Source organism: Falco naumanni, chromosome W, assembly GCF_017639655.2.
Source record: "Falco naumanni isolate bFalNau1 chromosome W, bFalNau1.pat, whole genome shotgun sequence".
Lineage (NCBI taxonomy): Eukaryota > Metazoa > Chordata > Aves > Falconiformes > Falconidae > Falco > Falco naumanni.
In genome coordinates, this window is record NC_054079.1 from 9,809,602 (window position 1) to 9,833,268 (window position 23,667).

The 23,667-nt window shown below is 37.5% G+C and overlaps 1 protein-coding gene across 7 annotated transcripts in view; it reads right to left on the reverse strand.

The window, feature by feature from the left end:
- The window catches only part of LOC121080340 (splicing regulatory glutamine/lysine-rich protein 1-like), a 69,687-nt gene that overhangs the window by 36,729 nt on the left and 9,291 nt on the right, over positions 1-23,667 (reverse strand). For 5 of the 7 annotated variants that reach the window (XR_005825329.1, XM_040578275.1, XM_040578279.1 and 2 more), the window contains exons 2-8: positions 23,090-23,223; positions 14,945-15,060; positions 10,586-10,750; positions 9,371-9,549; positions 8,327-8,457; positions 6,748-6,862; positions 4,376-4,495 (exon numbers count right to left, since the gene is read on the reverse strand). Coding sequence is in view for 6 of the 7 variants with exons in the window: in XM_040578275.1 (XP_040434209.1) it covers positions 4,376-4,495; positions 6,748-6,862; positions 8,327-8,457; positions 9,371-9,549; positions 10,586-10,750; positions 14,945-15,060; positions 23,090-23,223 (960 nt within the window). In the remaining variant the exon portion in view is untranslated. Of the gene's footprint in view, positions 1-4,375; positions 4,496-6,747; positions 6,863-8,326; positions 8,458-9,370; positions 9,550-10,585; positions 10,751-14,944; positions 15,061-15,351; positions 15,469-23,089; positions 23,224-23,667 lie in introns of those variants that run through there. The other 2 variants (XM_040578280.1, XM_040578277.1) reach the window with 2 other exon arrangements.

Consider the following 23,667-nt stretch of genomic DNA (forward strand, 5'->3'; position numbering starts at 1 on the left):
GAACATTCGTTTGTGGCTCTCTGGCAAGGATCCCAAGAACCTTACACAGACTTTTTAGATCTCCTACAAAATGTGATAGTTCAACAAGTAGAGTCAGAAGAAGCCAAACAATTAATTACTTCTCATGCAGCTCGCAGCTGAAAATGCAAATGCTGAATATCAAAGAGTTTTGTGTCCTCTTTGGAACCGTAACTCTTCATTAGCAGATATGATAAGGGCTTGCCAGAATGTTGGCACCGAGGTCCATGGCGCAGATTTACTTGCTGCTGCCTTGTCACAGCAAATGGTAGTGGCAAATGCACAACAAGGTTCTTGCTTGACTCCTGGTCACTTATAGTGATTGATCTTAAAGACTGTTTCTTTACCATACCGTTGCATCCTGACGATGCACCTCGGTTTGCATTTACGGTGCCAGCAATTAATCATCAGGAACCCACCATGCGTTTTCACTGGACTGTGTTGCCACAGGGCATGTTAAACAGCCCCACCATGTGTCAAATGTTTGTAGCGCAGGCTATCGGTCCTATTCGCAAAAGGTACCTGCAGGTTTTCATCTACCACTATATGGATGACACTTTGGCATCGGCATCATCCTCCTCATTGGTCACTCAAGCCATGATGGACCTAAGACCATCATTAAGCAACGACAGCCTCTGTATAGCAGAGGAAAAGGTCCAAACTCAAGTGCCATGGAAATACCTCGAATGGAAAATTGTTGAGACAGCTATTCTTCCTCAACCTCTACGCCTTGCTACAAATGTCAGGACCCTCAATGACCTGCAAAAGTTACTGGGTACCATCAATTGGGTGTGACCATAGCTGGGAATAACTACACGAGACCTGGCACCTTTGTTTACCCTGTTAAAAGGAGACTCTAATTTGTTGTCGCCGTGTACACTCCACCTTTGAGGCCAAAAGGGCTTTGCAAACCATGACTAATAACATACAGGAGCATCAGAGTCATTGCATTATACTAACTTTGCCTGTTTTGTTGGTTTTGATTTATAATGAATTTCAGCCTTATGCTCTCTTGTTTCAATGGGCAACTGAACACCAGGATCCATTGAGAATTTTGGAGTGGATCTTTTTGCCTCACTCTTTTTCCAAAACAGTGACAACTCTTATTGACATGTTGGTGCTCCTCATTCAAAAGGGACGACATCGTCTGCAGGAACTTATGGCCTGTGACCCAGCCACCATTTTTATGCCTTTGGCCAAGCAGGACTTTGACTTTTGGGTTAAGCAAAGCCTCTCACTGCAGTCTGCTCTGGCCGACTTCAGTGGAACCATTGCTTTTTCTATTCCTCAACATAAATTGCTTCAATCTTTAACTGATTTACCCTTACAATTGAAACTGCATATTTCTCATGTACCTATCCCAAATGCCCTGACTGTTTTTATTGATGGCTGGGGACCTTCGGGAAAGGCCGTTGTATCATGGAAAAATGAGCAAGTGTATTGGGACTTGGACATTACCTTTGTTACTGGCTCCACACAAATAGTGGAGTTCGCTGCAGCTGTTCGTGCCTTTACATTGTTTAGACAACAACCTTTAAACCTAGTTGCAGATTCTTTATATGTTGCAGGGATAGTGTGTAGGTTGGAACATTCATTTTTAAAAACGGTTCCTAACCAACAGTTATTTGTTTTGTTGAAGCATCTTTTGTTCCTATTGGAGGATCGCTGTCATGACTATTTTGTTTTACATGTGCGGTCACACACCTCATTGCCTGGTCCCATTATTGAAGGCAATAATGTGGCGGACTTTTTTATCACGGCTGTTGTTACCCCCAGTGCTTATCAACAGGCTAAGCTTTCACATGACTTTTTTTCACCAAAATGCTAAGGCGCTGCAACATTTGTATCACCTCACACGAGAACAGGCCCGGGAGATTGTGAGGGGCTGTCCTGACTCTCAAAACTTTACCCCTTTATCCCAGTCTTAATCCTTGTGGCCTCCAAGACTGAGAAATTTGGCAAACTGATATCACACATATTCCCTCGTTTGAGAATCTTAAATATGTTCGTGTTTTGGTTGACAATTTTTCACACTATGTTTTTGCCACTGCTCACACCGGGAAGAAAAGCTGTGACATGTGCCGTCATTGGCTTGCTTGTTTTGCTACCATGGGAGTTTCTGCTCAAATTAAAACCGACAATAGCCCAGCATATATAGCGCAACCCACGTGCCTGTTTTTGCAAAATTGTGGCATTACCCATGTGACGGGCATTCCCCACTCGCCCAGTGGACAGGCCATTGTTGAATAAACTCATCGGTCTCTTAAGGACATGCTGCAAAAACAAAAAAGGGGGAATAGCCCAGGTACCTCACCACAGGAGCAACTGTGGAAAGCTCTATGTGTGATCAATCTTTTCAACTGCTCTTCCAACCATAAACATTTCTCTTGTCCTGCTTGGCAGGAACTGCCTTGGGTCTGCTACAAAGACCCAGAAACTAACCAATGGAGCATTACAGTAGAATTAATAAGTTGGGGGAAAGGGTATGCTTGTGTCTCTACAGATCAAGGGCCTCAGTGGATCCCTGCTCGGCTCGTTCGACCAGCTGATCATGGACCTCCTACCAACGATGAGCTAGAGAACAAGCCAGAATAATGCAAACAGTCTAATGCGACTAGTCTGATGCTTCAAAAATTATTGATTGATGTACAGTCAGTGTGACATGCTACTTTGCAAAGTAGAGCTGCAATTGATTTTTTTGTTACTAGATCATGGGCATAGATGTGAGGAGTTTGATGGAATGTGCTGTAAGAACTTGAGTGATAATTCGTGTCAATTCATCAAAGTTTGAAACAGCTACATGATTTGATGAATAAGTTGAAGGAAGCTTCTGGATGGAATCCTTTTGAAGGTTGGGATTGGACCACAGGATTAGGTCCTTGGATACAAAATATAGTGATCTATGGGTTTGTTACATTGCTAGGGTTTTTGGTCATTGTTATATATCTACCATGTTTGATGAACCTGATGCAAGCCACGATACAAAGGGCTGTCCATCAAGCTATGACGGTTCAAATTCACACAGCCTTAACCTTATCCAATTTAACAAACAAAAAAAAAAAGGGGGGGGGGAATTGTAAGGGACGAAAATAAGTTGACCTTGTAGAGAAACAAGGCTGAATTGTCAGAACTGTTTAGTGTACAGATAAGTGGCCAAATTTGGCAGTGAAACCACAAGCGTGCAACAGCTCATAATGAGCAACTGCTTTGCTACACATTGACAGATTCCCAGGTGCTCTGCTGCACGTAGGGACATTCCAGGGCAGAGCTTGGATAGATAAGCGATTGTATATAACCAGCACTTATGTGTACAATAAAGGATCTCACTTCTTCACTGACTTGGGGTCCGTGCCTTCATATGCCACATAATTTAGTTGTATATAGTTTGGTTGTGTATCATTTCAAGCTTGTTTTTGCAGACAGTCCCTATCGCCAGCAATCACGAATCTTACTTTGTCACGATTTCATATTAATAAAGAATGTTATTCTGTAAATTGTTAGTGTTAGTCCTTTCTGGGCGCTAGCAGCTGCCAGCAGTGGGTAACACATTCAAATAAAGTGGGCAGACCCGCTGAGGGGTCCCCCTGATTCTGTTGGTGTGTTTCCCTGAACAAGGCAGTTGATTTGCCCTCTGATCCAGTGGGACTGTTCAGTGAAGGGTTCCTGTAACAGGATGCTGACAGACTGGTTGGGCACAAGGGCCTCTGCTTTCCTGGGGCCCTGATAGACAGATCAAACACCTGGGGCCGAGAGGATTACCCACCCCACCCCCTTTTCATGTGATAATACCACATAACAGACACATGCATTTGTGCTACAGCAGTGTATAGCCAATATGAAATAGTGAAAGGCAAAAATAAAAGTTCGTGCACAAAAACTTTTACATGTTCTCAGAATGTGGGATCAAGTTCAACCTGAATCGAATCTGTATTTGTTGAGAAGGTTGAAGAAGCATCATCCACTTTTTTTGTGTGTTGCACAGGCTACATGGAACATACTTAATCCATTGGTTAAAGTCTGACAATTAAAGTTACCTATTTTCGATCAGCTTGGACATTGGTATAAATGTAGACTAGACTTTGGTATCAAAGCTTTGGTACCTCAGTGTTGTGGTTTAACCCCTGTAGGCACCATATGAGTTACTATGAAGAAAATTAACTATATCCCAGCCAAAACCAGTACACCTCAGCATAAAAATTTACTTTCTATACTTTTCTCCCACAAACAAAGCCTAGGGACAGGCTAAAGCATTTACAGATTCCATCCTTTGCCATCACCTAAAAGGTTTGCTAGATTTATTTCAAAAACTTTGTACTCTGTGCAAAGAACAGTATTGTTTCTTAGGAACGGAACTCACCAAGAATGAGAACGACTTCTTGACTTCTGCCTTTCCCTAGATCTAGATCGTTTTTTCAGGGGACTTCTGGATCTGTGTCTGTCCTTGTGTCTTGAGAGCAATCTGTTACCAGATCTACTTCTATACAAACAATGCCAGAAGAAAAATACTTAATATTGAAACTTAATTAAAATTGGGTCAACCAAGAAGGGGAAAAAAACCACATAAATCTTGCCTCACTACATAAAATTATATAGAGTTACACCTCAGTAATATACTGCCTACCAACATTTTTGTAAATATGGATACTTTAAGCTTCACCAGGTGCACATGCCCTCCTTTTAAACAATGTACCATTTAAGTAATATTCATGTTTCATAATGACTCCCATGAATATTCTGAAAAATGGATTTGAACTATAAGAGTTCTAAAGAAAAGGAATGAGCATTTACTACACAATAAACAAGGAATGCAAATAACGTGCAGATACTCCAATAGAAATCCAATTAAAGACTTCTGATAAACTTATATTGTATAGTCTCAGATTTGATGAAGAAAACAAGACTTTTAAAAATTACTATACTCTTTTTTTTTTTCCAAAATATTCCCTATATTTGGAAGATCGTATTCCCTAGGAAGAGAAAAATTAAAAGCTGAATTTGAACATTAAGTTTCAAAAGAACACATAATTGGATACTTTGCCTGAGAGGTTAAAGTACGATGAAGTTAAACTTACCAAAGACAGAAATTCATGTATATTACTCAATAAATCCTGAAGAACAGGGAGATACAAAAAAATACCAGCTCTACCCGTCTTCTGCAGCTCAAGATGCACAGAGTAACATATATCAAGAGGAGAGGAGAGGCAATCACTTCTTACCTACAGCTTTGCTCCATGTATCAGTGTAGAAATACAAACTAATTACAGGGAAAATTAATTACAATTTAGTCCAAATAAGACTTTGAATAAGTTTTATATCATAGAGATGAAAGCAATTTAGGGAGTTTATAAAACAGTAGAACTGGGAAGTGGTAAGGACAGTTTATTCTTAGTAATGAAGTTGCCTCGACAGATCAGATTGGCATTTTCTCAAAACTGACAGTAACAGTGGTAAAATAATTTAAAAAAAAAAAAAAAAAACACACACACACCACAAAACCAGCCATTGTTTAAAGTACAGATTTTCTGCAAGTAAAAAAAAAAAAAAAGCAAATTCATGTTCTAAAAATCAATTTTGTTTGTGTCAGTACAAAACAGCACTGAGATTACTGCAGTGTTACACAAAACAGACTGTTTTTCAGTTATGTCCTGAGTTAGAGAAACAGAAGAGAAGCAAGCAATAAAGAAATGAACAAATGTTTCTTCTTGCATTAAAATGTACCCAATATTTTGATGTCATTAGATAACATGTACTGTGTAACGCTATTACAAAACTGAAGTCTCCACTTAGATCATATTTGTTTGGTAGTGTAACTGATATGGTGTGTCCCTCTGGCCAGCTTTTCTGTATGTAAAAGAATTCTAGTTGCCCTGTTAAAAGACAATGGATGAAAAAAATGCAACAGTGCTGTCACTGCAACACTGACAACACTCACCTTTTTAAAGTGTAAGCCATCATACATTGAGTCTCTTTTTTTATTATTATTTTGATACTTAATGGAGCCAAATATCTTTAGATTGATTATGTAAATGATCAGAAGACATTCTTGACATTGAACCATTTCAGGAAGCATTTGTAAGTCTCACATTGCAAGACTGTCTCATTCTTGGAAAAAAAAATCTTAATGGGTAAACTTTAATGGTGATCTAGTAATTTCATTTCCTCCTATATTTCAAAGCCTGTTTCAGAGCTGAACAAATTAACAAAGCAAACAAACTCTGAAGAATAAAAAACTGCCCCTAAAGCCTTTTTCTTCTGGCTTTTAAAAAAATATAGCTTTACATTTACAGTACAGTAAATAAAAATACTGCATTTGTTAACTAGATGTTTAAAAGTTCAGGACAGCAGAAACTTTCTACTAGCAAAACCAGCCAGCCTATCTGTTCAGGGTGTTAACAGTAAACTAAACGTTCCCTCCACAAAACACAGTTTCTTTTTACAATTTCATTTTTGACCACTGTATTATGCTACATATCACAAAATGTACCATGAAAGCATAGAAATGATTATGCTACATGGCACAAAAAGTACCTTCTAGTGTGTTTTACCTGAAAGTAATCCTGAAAATATTTAGCATTTAGAAGGAAAGAGTATCTGTTCAGAGACAAAGGTCCTAGTTACTCTGATCTGGTCAAGGATACTAGTCTCATAACTCCATAAATCTCAGTGACCACCACCACTCAAAAAAACCCAGTATGATCGATTAGTCCAAAATATTAAAAACATACCTACCTGTGTTTTGAGTGTGATCTTTTCCTTCTAGACCAGGATTTTGAGCTAGACCTGGATTCTGAACGAGAATGGGAACGAGATCGACCACCTTTTCTTTCACTGTTCTTTCCAGACTCTGAGAGGAAAAAAACACTTTGCAGTGTAAGCTCAGAACATTTAAAGATCCCAGTTAGTCTGGCGCAAGTGGAATGTACCACACATATAGTGCAAGGGGCCTGTGCTTTGCACATCTTCCTTCTTTGCAAATATCCTTCAGAAACATCCAAGAAAGTCATTGCATGTACTCATTGAGTGCAACCATCCTGCAGCAGTACACATAAACCACATAAACAGCTAGCTCTGTTAAGAATGGGATTTATGTTGCTGACACAATGCACAAGATTACAACATGTTCTCCTCTGGTATATTATTTAATATAACTACTGTTGGTGGGGTTTTTTAATAAACTTGGAAGAATAGATTAAATTCAGAGAGCATAATTTTCTTTTTAAAAGCATAAAATGTAAATAATAATTAGTACTTTTTACACTTTTAGATATTCCAACCACTGTACAAATATTGAAGTTCTATTCCTCAAACACTGTTTGGGGGGAAGAAGGGATGGAGAGAAGGTGGTGAAAAGTTTGATCCAAGGGCCAGGAAGTCAACAGAAAGTTTACCAGTAACCTCAGCAGACTTTGGTTGAAACTCTAAAAATGTATTGTTCTGCTGCTTAACACTGAAGAAATGTGAGAACTATTTTTAGGGTTGGGAGAAAAACATCCCCCACCCCCCAAAAAAATAAAAACACCAACCCTCAAGACTCTCCACTATCTAACCTATGTAAATCAACATCAGGGTTTCTTACTATGAAGAATGACAAAGTCTTGCTGATGAAAAGAAATAGGAGTATTTCAACTGCAAGTTTAACAAGTTAAGAATTTTTTATGCTATGGTTTTGCAATCAGTATAATGCAGCATATATCAGCACTGAAATGTCTGTCTAACCACTCAACCCACCAACACCTTCCTCCTTGACCTAGCATTTCAGTGTTAACAAGGATCAGGGAACCAATCTGGATGAAAAAAAGTCCATTACAATATGCTAGGTTTTACTGATTCATTCTCTGATCCCATTTGCTACAAAGATACACATAATCTTGAGCCAGCATGAAAAAGAGCATAGCACAGTGACAAAATTAACCTGCTAAATGGAAACATAATATTGCTGCTTTCAGCAGCATGTTAGCTCCCTCTCATCATGAAACTATGACATTAATGGGTGCTAGAAGAGGAAAAAAAAAAAGGCATTTAAGTTTGTAAGTACTTTGAACTTTAAAAGCACCAACATTAAGTATTAATTTAGTATTGACTTTGTATTTTTGAAAACATTCAGTGAGCATATATCTGAAAATAAGATATGATGAAATAAAGTCAGCTTCATTCCACTGCTTTGTTGCATGAAGATAATTTTGGTTATTTTCTTTTGTTTTCCCACACAAATGTTCACCTTTGAGTACCTTTTCCTGTGTTCAAAAGTGCTCTTAAAAAGCATGTGCCAACATACGCACAGAACACACCTGTTAGGTAATGAGCATACCTGGCTCAATAGCAGCAGATATGAAAGACTGGGCTTCCCTTACTCTCTTCATCACTTCTTCCAGTTCTTTGGCAGCAGCTTGTGGCGTCATTTCGGGAGGCTTCACTATTGCATTATTGGAGTGATTTATTCTAAATTAAGGGAAAATAAAACCGTTAACTCCCAAACACTTTTAAAGAGAAAATGAAAAACAAATAAGAAAACACCTCAACTTCCACATATGACTAAAAACTTCAAAGTTCAGCAAAACTACAGAATTTTCCTAACACTTGTGGCATATGAAGGCATGAACTCTGTGGTTCAACCAGAGACTCTTTATTGTACAGAGAAGCTCATATTTATATCTCTGAGCCCCGATACAAATTCCAGCTGTATGTACCACCAGGCTCAGGGCAGAAACCATTCATGCAGTTACATAGCTATATATCACTACAAGCGTGCAGACACCTTTTGGCTAGATAACCATGTTTATCTTTCTTACTTTCCTTCACAATACCCAGCTGTTCTCTTATCTCCTGTCAGATCAGACATTCTCTATCCTCCTCTCCCACAAACACTCATCTGTTCTAAGCATCTGAAATATCTCTTTTATTGCTTTCAAATCTTATCACTTTTAAATAAATGCAGCACAATATTTCTGAGTTAAAATATTTCCTAGTAGAAGTCTAGAAATCTGTTTCTCTATTTCAGATCAGATTTCTACATTAAAGCCTACTAATTACATACACAACATATATAAAGCTTAATTAGTACCAAAGACTTTGCAGATTTTCTCGCTGTTATGGCTTTCACTAACTCAAAATTAGATGCAGAAATATTTTAGTCTATGCCATCCATATTCTTTTTGGAGAAAATTATGCCCAACCTTGAAATTGTAGTTCATAAAAGTATTCCAGTTTACTAACAATAGGTCCTTATTTTGAAAAATATATTCATCACAGCAATTTCCTGCACACCAGAGTCATAAATGTATAAGGAATTAAGGACGCATAAGGAACTAAGAAATCTCTCATTCAATATTTGTATGAATAATTAATTTCTTACTTCAGTGGTCTGTCTCCAAACATAACTCCATTAAAGGCAAGAGCTCGAGGTACTGAATTTTGGTCTGCAAATTCCACAAAAGCAAATCGCGTTGGTTGTGTCTCATCACCTGCCATTCGCACAAATTTGACTTCTCCAACTTGCTTAAAGAATTCAAGCAGCTGATCTGCTGTTGTAGTCTAGAAAGAGTCAAAAGAGCTCAGCTAAAGTACAATATATAATTGAAAACAACTTATCCAACATATCAGGTAATCCAAGAACTACAGATTTTGGAAAGTCATCTCACCATTATTACACAGGCAATGTGAATTTGGTAATGTTACACTTTAAGAGAGAAAGGTATTTTTTTCTTCCATTAGTCTAAAGAATATACTACAATTTAAAATAGTGCAACCACAAGCCCTGAAGACCTACATGTAGGTTAAAAAAAGAACTTGCACAGGATTTTGCACTTTTCAAGCAACTCATTTGAAATAACTGATGAGGAATTTTCCTTATACACCTATGTCCAAACTAGTGATTGTGAATTTTGATTTAAAAAAATATCCAAACAATATTACAAGACCACTTTTATCTGGTTCTCTATTAGCTTCTAGCTCATTTTATTTTATTGTGATCAATAGTACTTTTATACTCTAGTAGCTACTTTGGCAGTCAAAAAAAACCCCAAATCAAATACTTCCATTGCTATCAGTCAAAAGCAAATTGTTTTTCAATACAATCAGTTGATGAAAAAATAAATTTCTGACAGATCTAACTTTTCTTTCAGAGAAACTCAAAGGTATTTATGCTAATTTTGCAACTTCTACTAGGACAAATAATTCCTTCTTACTGCACTTAAACAACTGTACAGTGTTGTGGGGGATAGCTACCATGATCTCATGACTTCTGAGGCATTGTTCAGCTATCACAACCCAGCCGGACATTTGATCAACACACACAATCATAAGTATGCTTCTTGAATTCAGCTACAGTGTGATTTCTCTGGTATCCTCCTAGAATGAATTCCACAGTCTGATCTGGTCCAATTGGCAAAGGAGCATTTAGAATCTGAAATATCACTAGTAAAAACAAAAAAACAAAAAAACAACCCAAACCCAAAAAAATAGTTTTCTGTTTTGTTTAAATTCCTATTGGCATCAACTAATGAAAACTCTTAAAATGCAAGATTCTGAATCTTCCATTAGTATTGCCAATAATAATAAAAAAAGCTACCTGTGAATTCAAATTTCCAACATAGACTGTTCTTCTGATTTCATCAATTTTAGATGGATCCACATTCCCTATAATTGGTGGCTGTGGTATTTCTCCCAGTGCCGTAATGTTAGGGTCCAATGCTGCTGCTGGTATGGTCCCCAAAGTGCCAAGTGAAACACCAAGCTGGAAAACACAAAACCAGAATATTTTGTGCAACCAAGCACTAGTGGAAGATACTTCACTTGTTAATACTTTCCTGCCTTGTGCGTTTCTAAGTATAAATCCAATGAATATAGGCAAGACTTTAAACTGTAAGGTCCCAGCTGAGTACTGTACTGAGTTTATATGGCAAGGTTTTCATAGCAGAGAAGGGAGCCACAGGGGTGGCTTCTGTGAGAAGATGTCAGAAGCTGGCCCCATGTCAGATGGAGCCAGTTCCAGACTCTAGAAGGACCCACTGCTGGCCAAGGCTGAGCCAATCAGTGACAGTGGTAGTGCCTCTGTGATAACACATTTAAGGAGAAAAAAACCTGCTGTGTAACAGCAGACGGAAGAGAAAGGAGTGAGGATACGTGAGAGCAACAACTCTGCAGTCAACAAGGTCAGTGAAGGAAGCGCTTTAGGCACCAGTGCAGAGATTCCCCTGCAGCCCATGGTGAAGACCATGGTGAGGCAAGCTGTCCCCCTGCAGCCCATGGACCACCCCACACTGGAGCAGGTGAATGTACCTGAAGGATGCTGTGACCCTGTGGAGAGCCTGCACTGGAGTAGGCTCTTGGCAGGACCTATGACCCCATGGAGAGAGGAGCCCATACTGGAGCAGGTTTGCTGGCAGGGCTTGTGACCCCCGTGAGGCACCCACGCTGGAGCAGTCTGTTCCTGAAGGACTGCACCCCATGGAAAGGATCCATGCTGGAGCAGTTGATGGAAGACTGTATCCCATGGGAGGGATCCCACACTGGAGCAGGGGAAGAGTGTGAGGAGGAAGGAGTGGCAGACAACGTGCAATGAACTGACCACAACCCCCATTCCCTGTCCCCCTGTGCCACTCGGGGGAGGGGGGGGGGAGAAGGTAGAGAATCCAGAAGTGAAGTTGAACCTGGGAAGAAGGGAGGGGTGGAGAGGAGGTGTTTTTAGATTCGTTCTTATTTCTCATTATCCTACTCCATTTTTAATTGGCAAAAATTAATTTCCCCAAGTCATCTGTTTTACCTGTGATGGTAATTGGTGAGTGACCTCCCTTGTCCTTATCTCAACCCACGAGCCTTTTGTCATATTTTGCTCTCCCTGTCCAGCTGATAAGGGGGAGTGATAGAACAACTTGGTGGGTACCTGGCAGCCAGCCAAGGTCAACCCACCACAAGTACTTTTTTTAAAGCATAAAAATCTAACCATAAATAACCTTCTATAATTAAGATTTTCTGTGTGCTATCAGTTACCATCTTATCAAAGAGGTCTGGCCAGGGATACAGTATATCAATCAGAAAACATACAGGCTTGAATTTCTAATGCTTGCAGTCAAATTGAGTAAGATGCCTTCAAACACTGCCAATATTCTTATTTTTTTGCCACAAAAAGTATTATTAGTGGATAAGGAATTGATAAGGCCTTGTCCAGCGAGGGAAGAAGGGAATTTGCAGTACCCAGGGCCAATTTGTTCCATAACAGACATACATCCATCAAAGGGACAGATAAGGTACCTTTTAGACAAGCATATCACCTAAGACAAAATTAACTACAGTTGAAACACAAAGGATATTAAGTCTAAGATCTTTCCCTACACACACAGTAACTTCCTAGAGAATGAGAACAATACAACTCTCACTTTTAGAATTGAGAATTGAAATTTCTCCTAGGTAATGTTTTAAAAAAACTTCACTTAAAAACACTACTTAATTGGTCTGCTGAGTTCCTGGTTTGAATTTTATTTTCTCTACCCAGAAAAACAACTGCCTTTCCAGCAAACAGTTTCTAACAAGTGTTAGAAATTCTCCACAAGGCACTAGTATTTTTTTTTATGTAACAAGATAAAACTACTCTGTCTTTACTTGGAATCATCCTTTTATTATTGAACCAGAGGGTTATACAGCTTGACTTCCTCTTTGATATTCTAAAATTCACAGATAATTTATTAAAGATATATATAAAACCAAAGTGAATTTACCTTAGAAGGTTAGTTTAGAAACACGTCTCTAAACACTGCTCTTACACCAATTCTGTTTAATGTTTTTTTCTTTAGCAATGATCTGGATGAGGGGATCGAGTGAATCCTCAGTAAGTTTGCAGATGACACCTGGGGGGGGAGTATTGATCTGCTTAAGGGTAGGAAGGCTCTGTAGAGGGATCTGGACAGGCTGGATTGATGGGCTGAAGCCAATTGTATGAGGTTCAATAAGTCTGAGCTGCATAATATGACCCTGCATTTGGGTCCTAACAACCCCATGCAACACTACAGGCTTGGGGAAGAGTGGCTGGAAAACTGTCTGGCAGAAAAGGACCTGGGGATGCTGGTTGACAGCCGGCTGAACATGAGCCAGCAGTGTGCCCAGGTGGCCAAGAAGGCCAATAGCATCCTGGCTTGTATCAGAAATAGCGTGGCCAGCAGGACTAGGGAAATGACTGTCCCCTGTACTCTGCACTGGTGAGGCCGCACCTCAAATACTGTGTTCAGTTTTGGGCCTCTCACTACAAGACAGACATTGAAGTGCTGGAGTGCATCCAAAGAAGAGCAAGGAAGCTGATGAAGGATCTAGAGCACAAGTCTTAGGAGCGGCTGAGGGAACTGGGGTTGTTTAGCCTGGAGAAAAAGGAGGGTGAGGGGAGACCTTACTGCTCTCTACAACTATCTGAAAGAAGGTTGTAGCAAGATGGGCATCAGTCTCTTTTCCCAAGTAACAAGCGATAGGACGAGAAGAAACAGTTTCAAGTTGCACCAGGGAAGGTTTAGATTGTATATTAGGAAAATTTTCTACACCAAAAGGTTGTCAAGCATTGAAACAGGGTGCCCAGGGAAGTGGCTGAGTCACCACCCCTGGAGGTATTTAAAAGACGTGTAGACATGGCACTTAAGGGACATGGTTTAGTGGTGGACTTGGCAGTATTGGGTTTATGGTTGGACTCAATGTTCTTAAGGTCTTTTGCAACCTAAATGATTCTGTGAGTATTTATGCTTCATTAGCAGCAATTATGCAGTAGAAACATGAGTAAGTACTTTTTTTTTTTTTTAATTAAATGCCTAAACTATTACTTGAGGGCAGTATCATTCATTTTAAGACAAAAAAGGCAACATTTTTGTGAAATAAATATGATTTTCAAAGTCATGTAATGTCTCATACACAGTTATGAACCATAAACAGAATTAGCCTAAACCTCTGATGACTTTGGTCCCGCTATATAAGTTGTACACTCTAAAACAGCTGTTGGAGCACAAGCTTCAAAAAGGATGCTGAACTTTGTGCAGGTTTTTGAAATAGTGCAGAAGAAATTAAACTTGGTTAAAGCAGTGTTTTTATGGAAGGAAAGAAGGAAAGAAGGAAGACACTAAATACATTCATTTCTTTTAGGACGCTGATCAGTATCAGCTAAGAATACAAGAGTGGGAATAATGTTTCTGGTAATGGAGACAGATGAGAAATCATTTAAGAACAGATAGGTTTGGGAATCTGCAGGATACCCTTAACACAAGTCAAAAATCCAGGATGGTACCAGTAACAACATCAATATGCACATTGCTGCAATATGTTTGGAAGACTCAGGACTTTCATCTTCAAATAACATGGGGTTAGTGACATTAAGCCAAATTTTTTTGAAGTAGGATTTACTAGTTCCAGAATTCTCCCTGAATATGGCACAGCAGCCTGCTGATGTCAAGAAGGACTTACAGAAGCAAAAGGGAACTGAGCAGAAACAATAGCAGCTAGCTTCTATACTTTTTGCAGTGAAAAAATTGTTAGACTAACAGTCAAAAACCCTGTCATAAAGATATCGAGTAAAAGCATCCTAATGTAGCATTTTACTATTCTGAAGAACTGTGTCAATTTACTATTATGTTTTAACAAATTTTTAGGAAGTGGATAGCATTGCCGCCGGATCAAATTAATGGGTCTAGGGAAGGGACAACAATTAAAAAGGACACGACCAAAACCAGTATTTACCCACTATTTTGCAAAACAAGAATCTGAAAGAAACACTCAGGAAAGGCAGCACATGGACATCTTGTGATCTACCCTCAAAAGAGGCACCGCAGCTAAATCCTCGCTGTTTTAGCATATGAGAGGACAAGATCCATGGATCAGATAGTTCTTGTTCTCCGAACACAGAAAGGCTACCGAGTACAGAGGGAAACCAGAAATCAAACAAGGACTGAATTTTACTTACTGTAGTCAAAGGGGTTGGTGTAGGTATAGGAAGCAACCCTGCACCAGGCATCAGGCTTGTCATAGTAGGAACAGGTGCCAATAGAGAAAGGGCTTTGGCCTCATCTGGGATTTTACCTGAAGCAGCAAATGAAAGTATTACACAGAGTTGGAACACTACACAGATGTTACTCTTTCTATGACTTTACAATTACCCTTACATTTAAAAAAGTAATAAATAAGAATGAATCTATCTACCAGATCCTTACAAAGAAACAAATACAAACTTAAGTATTTCCTTTTACCCTGCCTCTACTAGGAAAAACAAAAGTGAGCAAAACTTCAAAGACTAGCAATCTCATTAATGGATTATTATTTTAAAAACTGAATCATGTACACAATTATTTAACACTTTGAGCTATGGGTCACCTGTACTGGAAACTTAATGTTCATGAACCAAACGATATCAAGCATGGACGCTTTCCCAGGGCGGTGTTTTCATGGTGATCGAAAGTTGTTTTACACATGACAACCGTTTGTGTTGGCTGCATCACTAATAGCACACAGAACATCAGATACAGAAAAGAAGAACATTTTTTAAAGTTTAATCCCCAGAAATGGAAAATAACCAGATCAGTTAAAAAAAAAAGTATGTGCTAACTGAAATCAGTGCGCTTTTTCTCCCTCTGGTGTTACGTACTTTTGATGCAAAAATAAATAAAAAATAAAATAACAATTACTGTGACTCTACACAAGACATACTACAAGTGAAGTTGGGAGTGGAAGAGGGGGCAACAGAAAAATTCACATTCGTACTGTCTTACATTCTAGGTCACCTCAGTTTATCTGAAACTTTCATAAATTAGCTTTAAATTTAGTGAGATTGAATAAAATCATAACTGATCACCTAAGCAAGCTATATTTTCCTAAAATATGCATTCCCTACTATTTCAACCATATTATATTTCCCACCATGCTAAAAGTTTAGACTATTACCTAACCTGAATTAACCACAGGTTTCATTCAAAGTTAGTTACAATTACACTGCTAAATTAATCCCAAAAAAATCTTCAAAAAAATCAAAATATGTCAGTTAATTACAAATACAATTAAATGTATGTATTAAATTTGAAATGCAAAGGTATTTAAACTGGTACAAACATTAAATACTGAACTGAAAAACTACAGAAAGGAAGTTATCATTTTACTAGGTATCTATGATCTATTCCAAATTACTGGTGTAACTGTATATATGCTATCCAACTGAGCCCTTTGGTATTATCCCATGCAGCTTAACAAAATGCTTTAATTTAAACATTATATTAAAAGTCAAGGTATATACAAATACTCTGCCAGTGGCTTATACTGCTTTGGTTCAAACTATGGGATTCATGCTGGTTTCAGCTGGGATGGAGTTAATTATCTTCTTAGGAGCTAGTATGGTGCTCTGTTTTGGCTTTGATGTGAGACTTTTCAGTTCCTCAGGCCTTTTTAGCAAGAAGGCTGGAGGGGCACAAGGAATGGGGAGGGGACACAGCCAGGTCAGCTGACCCGAACTAGCCAAAGATGTATTCCATACCATGGGATGTCATGCCTGGTATATATACCTGGGGGTTGGCCGGGGTGGGCAGATCATTACTCAGGGACTGGCTGGGCATTGGTCAGTGGGCAGTGAGCAGTTGCATTGTGCACCACATGCTCCTTTCTTCCTTTCCCTCTGGATGTTATTCTCTCCCTTCCCCTTTTCATTATAACTGTTATTGCCATCATAGTTATTACTGTTCTTTCATTTTCATTCTATTTCAATAATTAAATTGTTCTTATCTCAACCCTCGAGTTTCACATTCCTTTCCAACTCGCCTCCCCATCCCTCTGGGTGAGGGGGGAGTGAGTGAGCAGCTGCGTGGTACTTAGTTACCGGCTGGGGTTAAACCATGACAGATTTACATATAAACCCCCATAACTTCAGGATTTAAAAAATAATATATAAATATTATCAAAAAGCAAAATATGGTATGTTTCAAAACACTATGCAATTTTAGCTATAAGCATTCCAACAAACCCCATGGGAATCATACTACTTTTAAAAAAAATAAAAAGATGACAAAAGTATTGTAAACCTGTTCTACAGATCTGCAGCAAGGACTAGGTTACAGTTGGATATGACCAAAGGATAACACAAACCTAAATGAAATCTAATTTATATGTAGTATGAGTGGAATAGAAAAGATAAAATAACAGTACTTTTTTTTTCCCCCTCATGCCTCCTATTTAGATTTATGTTCAGTTTTGAGATGCTTGCTCCTTAACAGGTAACAAACCACTTGATTTTACGATCTAAAGGAGAAAAATAGGAAAGTTATTAGCACTTAAGAATTAACTGTGCAATTATGTCTTCCAGGGCTTTTATAAAAAACATGCATGAATTTGAATCATTGTCTCTGTGTTCAGCACTCTTTACAAGTCTCATTTTGAAGTCAGGTATGCAATGAGAGGTGCACCCGATTTGCCTGACTGCTCATGAGAATCGGGTACCTTGCCTCACATCCTGCCTACTATGTAGCTAACTAACAGGCTTCCAAATATACAGTTCCAGCAACTATGCATGCAAATTAGGTATACAATTATATACCAGTTCTTCTGAAAATCAAAATACTCAAGTGTTTTCAAATGACTGATGAACCAGACCTTATCCTGAATAGCCAGCATCTGGATACGCATACAGATTTCTACAGGATCAACAGACATGGCTCAAGTAAATCCAGTGGCAGAAATGGCTCCTAAAGTGGTGCATCTGCATTCTAATTTAGATCCTTGGTCAGTAAAGTTAGGCATATGCTTATGCACATAAGTATGCACTTACATACAGCCAATTCAATAAACAATCAGATAAGAGATGTTTAAGGCATTTAGCCCTTTTAAATAGGAACTGAATTATACACATAACTAAACAGACAGGGAGTAAAGTTCAGAAAGGCACTTTAATTCTAAACTTTAAGCATATGGGTCATCTTACTGAAATAAATGGAATTATTCACTTGCTCAAACATTGCTTAAGGAATCAAATTAACAACTTCAGTTAAGTATTATAGCAGCTCAAAAAATTAATAACATACTTATCTAAATTATAACGTTAGCAGCATTATTTCCAGAATATTTTGGTCCCTCAACATAATGTTTTGTTTTCAATAAAACTTGGTCAGTTCCATGTCACAAATATCTGCTCATTTATTTTATTCAAGAATGAGGAAGGGCCTACCTCTACAGAAAGAACCCTGAAAATTTGCCTGTATTTTCAGAGATACTGTCTTTTCAAAAGATCCCACTTTAGTTTTTTAAGATCAGGTCAAACTTTTTAACAATCCTATAGAAAATAAACTGTTGTCGATTAAAAAAAAAGAAAATCTGTAATGTCTTGCAAATTTACTTCCCTGTTCTTTAGACAGTTTTGAAAAACAAATTAAGATGCAAGGCCAAATAACCTCATAAGTTATGACCTTTAAAAGTTTTGGAGTGTTATTTTCATGAATTTATAAAAGGACTACAAGCCCACAAAGATACAGCAAAACATGTGGGTAACAGCATAACAAATTAGGACACTTCAGTTTAAGAATAACTGTTTTGGTTTGTAAACTCATGGTATTTAAAAGCTGAATGGAAAAGAGGTAAAGATATTTATTTTCTAATACAGGAAACAGACAAAATTATGCCACATGTATATCACATCCTCAGAAATATTTCTTAGAAGCTTATGAGTGTTTAGTAAATTACAGATTCTATGATAATTTATTTATTCTTCACTTTGCAAAGGAATCTGGAAGCAAATGTAGATTAGCTCTGCATTGCCTAGATACCTTATGCTTCTTCAGAAATGTACAGCTGCCCTAAAAATCAGTTATGATTGTTATTTTTTTGTATCAAAATGCTTAAGAGCCCTAGTCAACCTATTCCATACCAGAATATTTTGCTAAATGCTGAACAGAAGTATCTGTGTTAAGCGGGTACTAATCACAGTATTTTTATCTCCCTCCATGTGCTCAGAAGAAATTAATTTCCTACTCTAGTCAAAACATAATTAAAGGAATTGTTATTTTCCTACTATTTTAAAGCAATGGAAAATGTACACTTACAAATAAAATAATTTCTTTGTGGATTTAGCAGCAGAGATTAAGAGATTACAACTACTGCTAATTACCTCAACTGGCACAGCTAAATCCAACAGAGATTATGAAGCAAAGCTCTTCCCAGCTGCAGTTCACAGCCTGGTGCATTACCAGAGTGAAACCAATTGGTCCCAATGCAGCTGGCTGGGAAGAGCAATGCCCGAGGACTAGACAAACCACCTGGTCCAGCACTTCTGCTTCAGGGCTTCCATTTCACAAGAAAAAACATCATTTAGGGATGAGAACCTTCTCAGTCACTCCAGCATGAACTGCCAGTGCTTCTGAGATTGTGAGGTGACACTTTTTTTTTAAAAAAAAAAACTCTTCTTGAAATAATCACTACTGGAGCATGTAAAAGTGCAATAAACGCACACATGTACATACACACAGAACTTTTCAATCTTCTCACAAATAACAGTGTTAAAAGACAATGTGCCTCACATAACATATTCCAACCAAAACCCCTGGCTGCATTTGTACTTATGAGTGGTAAACATTTTTTTTCTTAAAATTACAAAAACAAAGAGATGAAATCTTACTGCCACTGACCTCACTGGAGCAAGGTTTCATCAGAAGCAAAACAAATATTTCATGTCATTCAGTATTCATGAAAGTTCAATATCAGAAATAATTATTTTAAACTCTTCATGTTAGATAAAAATAGAAAGCCTTCTTTTATACAGATCATGCAACCTAAAATAAAACTACTCTGCTGAGAAAAGGAAAAACAGCAGAGAAAGATCATGATTTTACTTTGTAAAGTTGATTTCTCCAGAAAGTTTCAACTGTCCTCTTCCAAGATAAGCTCATAAAGCATAACAAATGAAAGAATGCATCTTAAAACTGATATATTTTTCACTATTCCAGTCTGACACAATGTTCTCATCTGTTGAATTTAGATGCTTAAATGTATTCCAAACCAAATTTATCCATAATTCACAGCATAAAACCTAGTTAATCATATTCTAAATTCTGTGTATACCATCCACAAGCAGCTTCAGGTCAACTTCAAAACGAAACACTGAACCCCTTTACAAATCATCATTTTTTTCAGAACTGAATAACCAGTTCACAAGTACAAGGGAAAGAGATTCAACAGAACAAAAAAAAAAAGGGAAAAATAAAATAAACAAAGGAAAGAAAGCAAAATAAAATAAAAATAGAGACAGGGCGTCCATCTTCAGCAGGCCAGACTTCGATCTCATTTCCCCAGTGAAGGTTTCACTTGGTGGCAGGTTTAGAGGCATGGCAAACAATGCCTAACTCAGGCAAGTGTAACAGGTCTGCCTTGGCCAGTCTAGTCATCTAATAATGCACAAATATCACACAGAGAAAACATACAAAACCAAATTAATAGTCAAAATCCATCTACCAGACAATGTGGACATAAAATTTAGAATTATTAGGGTGGAATCGCTGTTTATTTTTCAACCTTTGCATTCTCAAAGTATAACATTTAAAGAATAACCTACTGATAAGCACAAAAGAAAGTAATATTTTGACAACTCGATGTTACTTCATTTACATTTTTGTTAGTGTTTATTAAATACCACAAAATTAACAATGTTTTCATTGTTTAGTGATTCCCTCCTCATACTCCTTTGATTTACTACTTTTTAAATACACTCCAAATTTCAGATTTTATTCTCATTTTTAAAAACCAAGTTTTCAGAGCTCCATTTTACACCTCCTCTATGTTCTATTTGGCACATGAAAAGTTTTATTACTGGCACTGTTGGCCATGGATATAATTTAACCTTCCAGTAGAATATAGCCATTGCTACTTTTAAAGCCCATGATTCACGCCACTGACTGTTAACAATGATACATAGTGAATAAAAAAATGTTGCACTGTGGTCTTCAAAGCCATGCTTATTCCACAGAATAAATTCTGAAGAAAGTTAAACCTATATCAATTCACATCTTTACAAATTAAAATTAGCGATTTTGTTAGAAAGTTATACTGAAACAGCATTCTGACTTTTAAAAAAAAATTACTTCACAACCCCATCACTTGTTCAACTAATTATGCATAAACCTCTGTGGGGTCCACAATGATCTGGAACAGTGACAATTTTTCTGTAATACATTTTCTCAGAAATTCTTGATGAGTCAGCTACAAACAGGATTGGAACAAGATTTCTCAGAACTTTGATTTTATTCTCCTTCCACTCATTGTCTACCATCAAGAGAGACAGGAAAATGTAGCTTTACCTGCCTGTTACCATATCACGTCAGGAAGTGATCTCATCACAAGAAAAACATCAGGAAGTGCTGTTCATTCATTAGGCAGCAATCTTTCCTCTCTGGCAGTACTGAACCAGTGTTAAAAGTCTTTTCAATTAAATGTAAAACTAAGATCTTGAAGAATTTGTAGTCAATTATTTAAGGGCATTTTTTCACTAATGACTCTGGTCTGATACATTTTACCTACTCAAAGCCTCTACACAGCTTTAAGTGGATACAGCAATATCCTTTGTGGTTTAAGAACAAGTTCAAAAAATAAAACCAAAAAGCCCCCAAAACAAAGCATAAAAGCGACTAAAAATCTAGGCTTCACAAAGACCTGTTAATATGTTCATATTAACAAGGCTACAAGAAAAGACAGTATATTTTAAGTAATTTTACAGTCAATGAAATTTTGAAGACTTGTCAAGAGTTTGCCAGAAACACCCCAAACCATTATTATAGCAGCACTAATCTCCTGCTATCCAGATCATGATGTGGCAAACATACCAAAAAAAAACGGTACTCTGGGACCACTGTTAACAAACTCCAAGAAGTCAACAGTATTTTTTGAACCAAAACCCAACTCTTGCAGTTAGAAAAGTCCTGTTAATAGGAGATATTTCTGGACTTGCTGCAGTTTATAGAACAATCATTCTAAATATTGTTGTTCATGGCAAAATAGCTACCATGTTCAAAGTGAAGTTAGCTTCACTCCACCAGCTGGAATGTTTCCACTCCAAAGAGGCAAAAAGTCTAGATCCAAATGGGCAGATGCTCAATTCCCACAATGATCCCAATGAAGTCAATGGGGCTTTGCCTAACTCCGGGGCTCTGCCTAACTCCAGCAAACTGTATTCATACCTAGGATACTATACAAACAATAAGAACTACCTTGTAATCAACACACCTGTAAAAGCATGACCTCAAAGCTAAAGTAACACTTGCCAATTTAGTATTCACCAAGCATTTTATTTTATTAAGAGTTATAAAAATATTTTACACTAGAAGCATTCTGTACAGATGATTGCATTTTTAAAAGAGATATCTAAAATCAAAAAGGAGTACCAGTATGCGTAAGAAAGCCTTTTTATTATTGCACATAACATTTTCCACAGGAACAAAAACAGAAAACTGATATATATTTTTTTATTAAACTAGCAGGTAAACATTTATATTCAAACAGTAACTGTCACCACAACTGCAAAATATTTTAATTAGATGAATCTAAAAGGGTCAAATGCATATCACATGTCTAAAAGACAATGGGATTTAGTCAAAAAACCCCAAACTCAAAATCAGAAAATTAGTATCTTAAACAAAAAAAACCCCACCCAACACAAAAAAAATGAACAAAACCAATAAAACACCAAAAATCACACACCAACAGCAACACATTAAGATCCAAACTGCAGTGTTATCGGTACCAGGAAATTGCCTAATCTTTTCAGCGTTCCATTGACTTCAGTGAGAACTTTGTGTGGGAATAAGCTTGCCAACACAAACCATATTGAAGGGAATTATTTTACCTTCTTTTCCCCAAAAAATATGTAATAAGTATGGAAAATGGAATTATCCTATTTCAATCCACTATTTTTTTCTAATACTGAATTTCAATTAAATCTATATAATTGGGTTTCTTCATTCAATTTTCAATTTTGGGTGGTTTTTTTTAAAGTAATAAAATAACAGAGCAGCACCTCCTTACATAGGAAGCTTAAAACAATTAGCAGACAGGACAAAGACCAACATTACAGAAGAATGTCTAAAACACTAACCTTCTGCGCAGGGCACAACTATCAAAGCTCTGTCAATAAAAACTGTGTTTGTTAGATGCTGGGCCACACCGACACTTGATGCTTCACGAAACTTAATATAACATACTTTGGAGGAAAAAGCAAGAGGCGCGTTGCTGCAAGATAAAAGGGGGGGTGGAAATCAATTAGCCATATTAAATAAGTGTATGCATGTATTTTCAACTATTATTTCTTAATTTAAAAAATAATAATAAATTAGACTTCCTAGAAAAGTTACCCTGTGGTGTATGAACGCATGGACTCTGGTTGTGGTACAACCAGAGACATTATTGTACAGAGAAGGTCACATTTATATCTCTGAGCCCCGATACAAATTCCAGATTTATGTTTCACCAGTCTCAGGGCAGAAACCATTCATGCAGTTACATAGCTATATATCACTACAAGCATGCAAAAACTCTTTTGGCTAGATAACCATGTTTTTCTTTCTTACTTTCCTTCATAAGATCCAGTTGTTCTCTTATCTGCCATCAGTAATGATCAGACATTCTCTATCCTCCTCTCCCACATTACCCAAAAGACAAGAGTATAGAAATTTA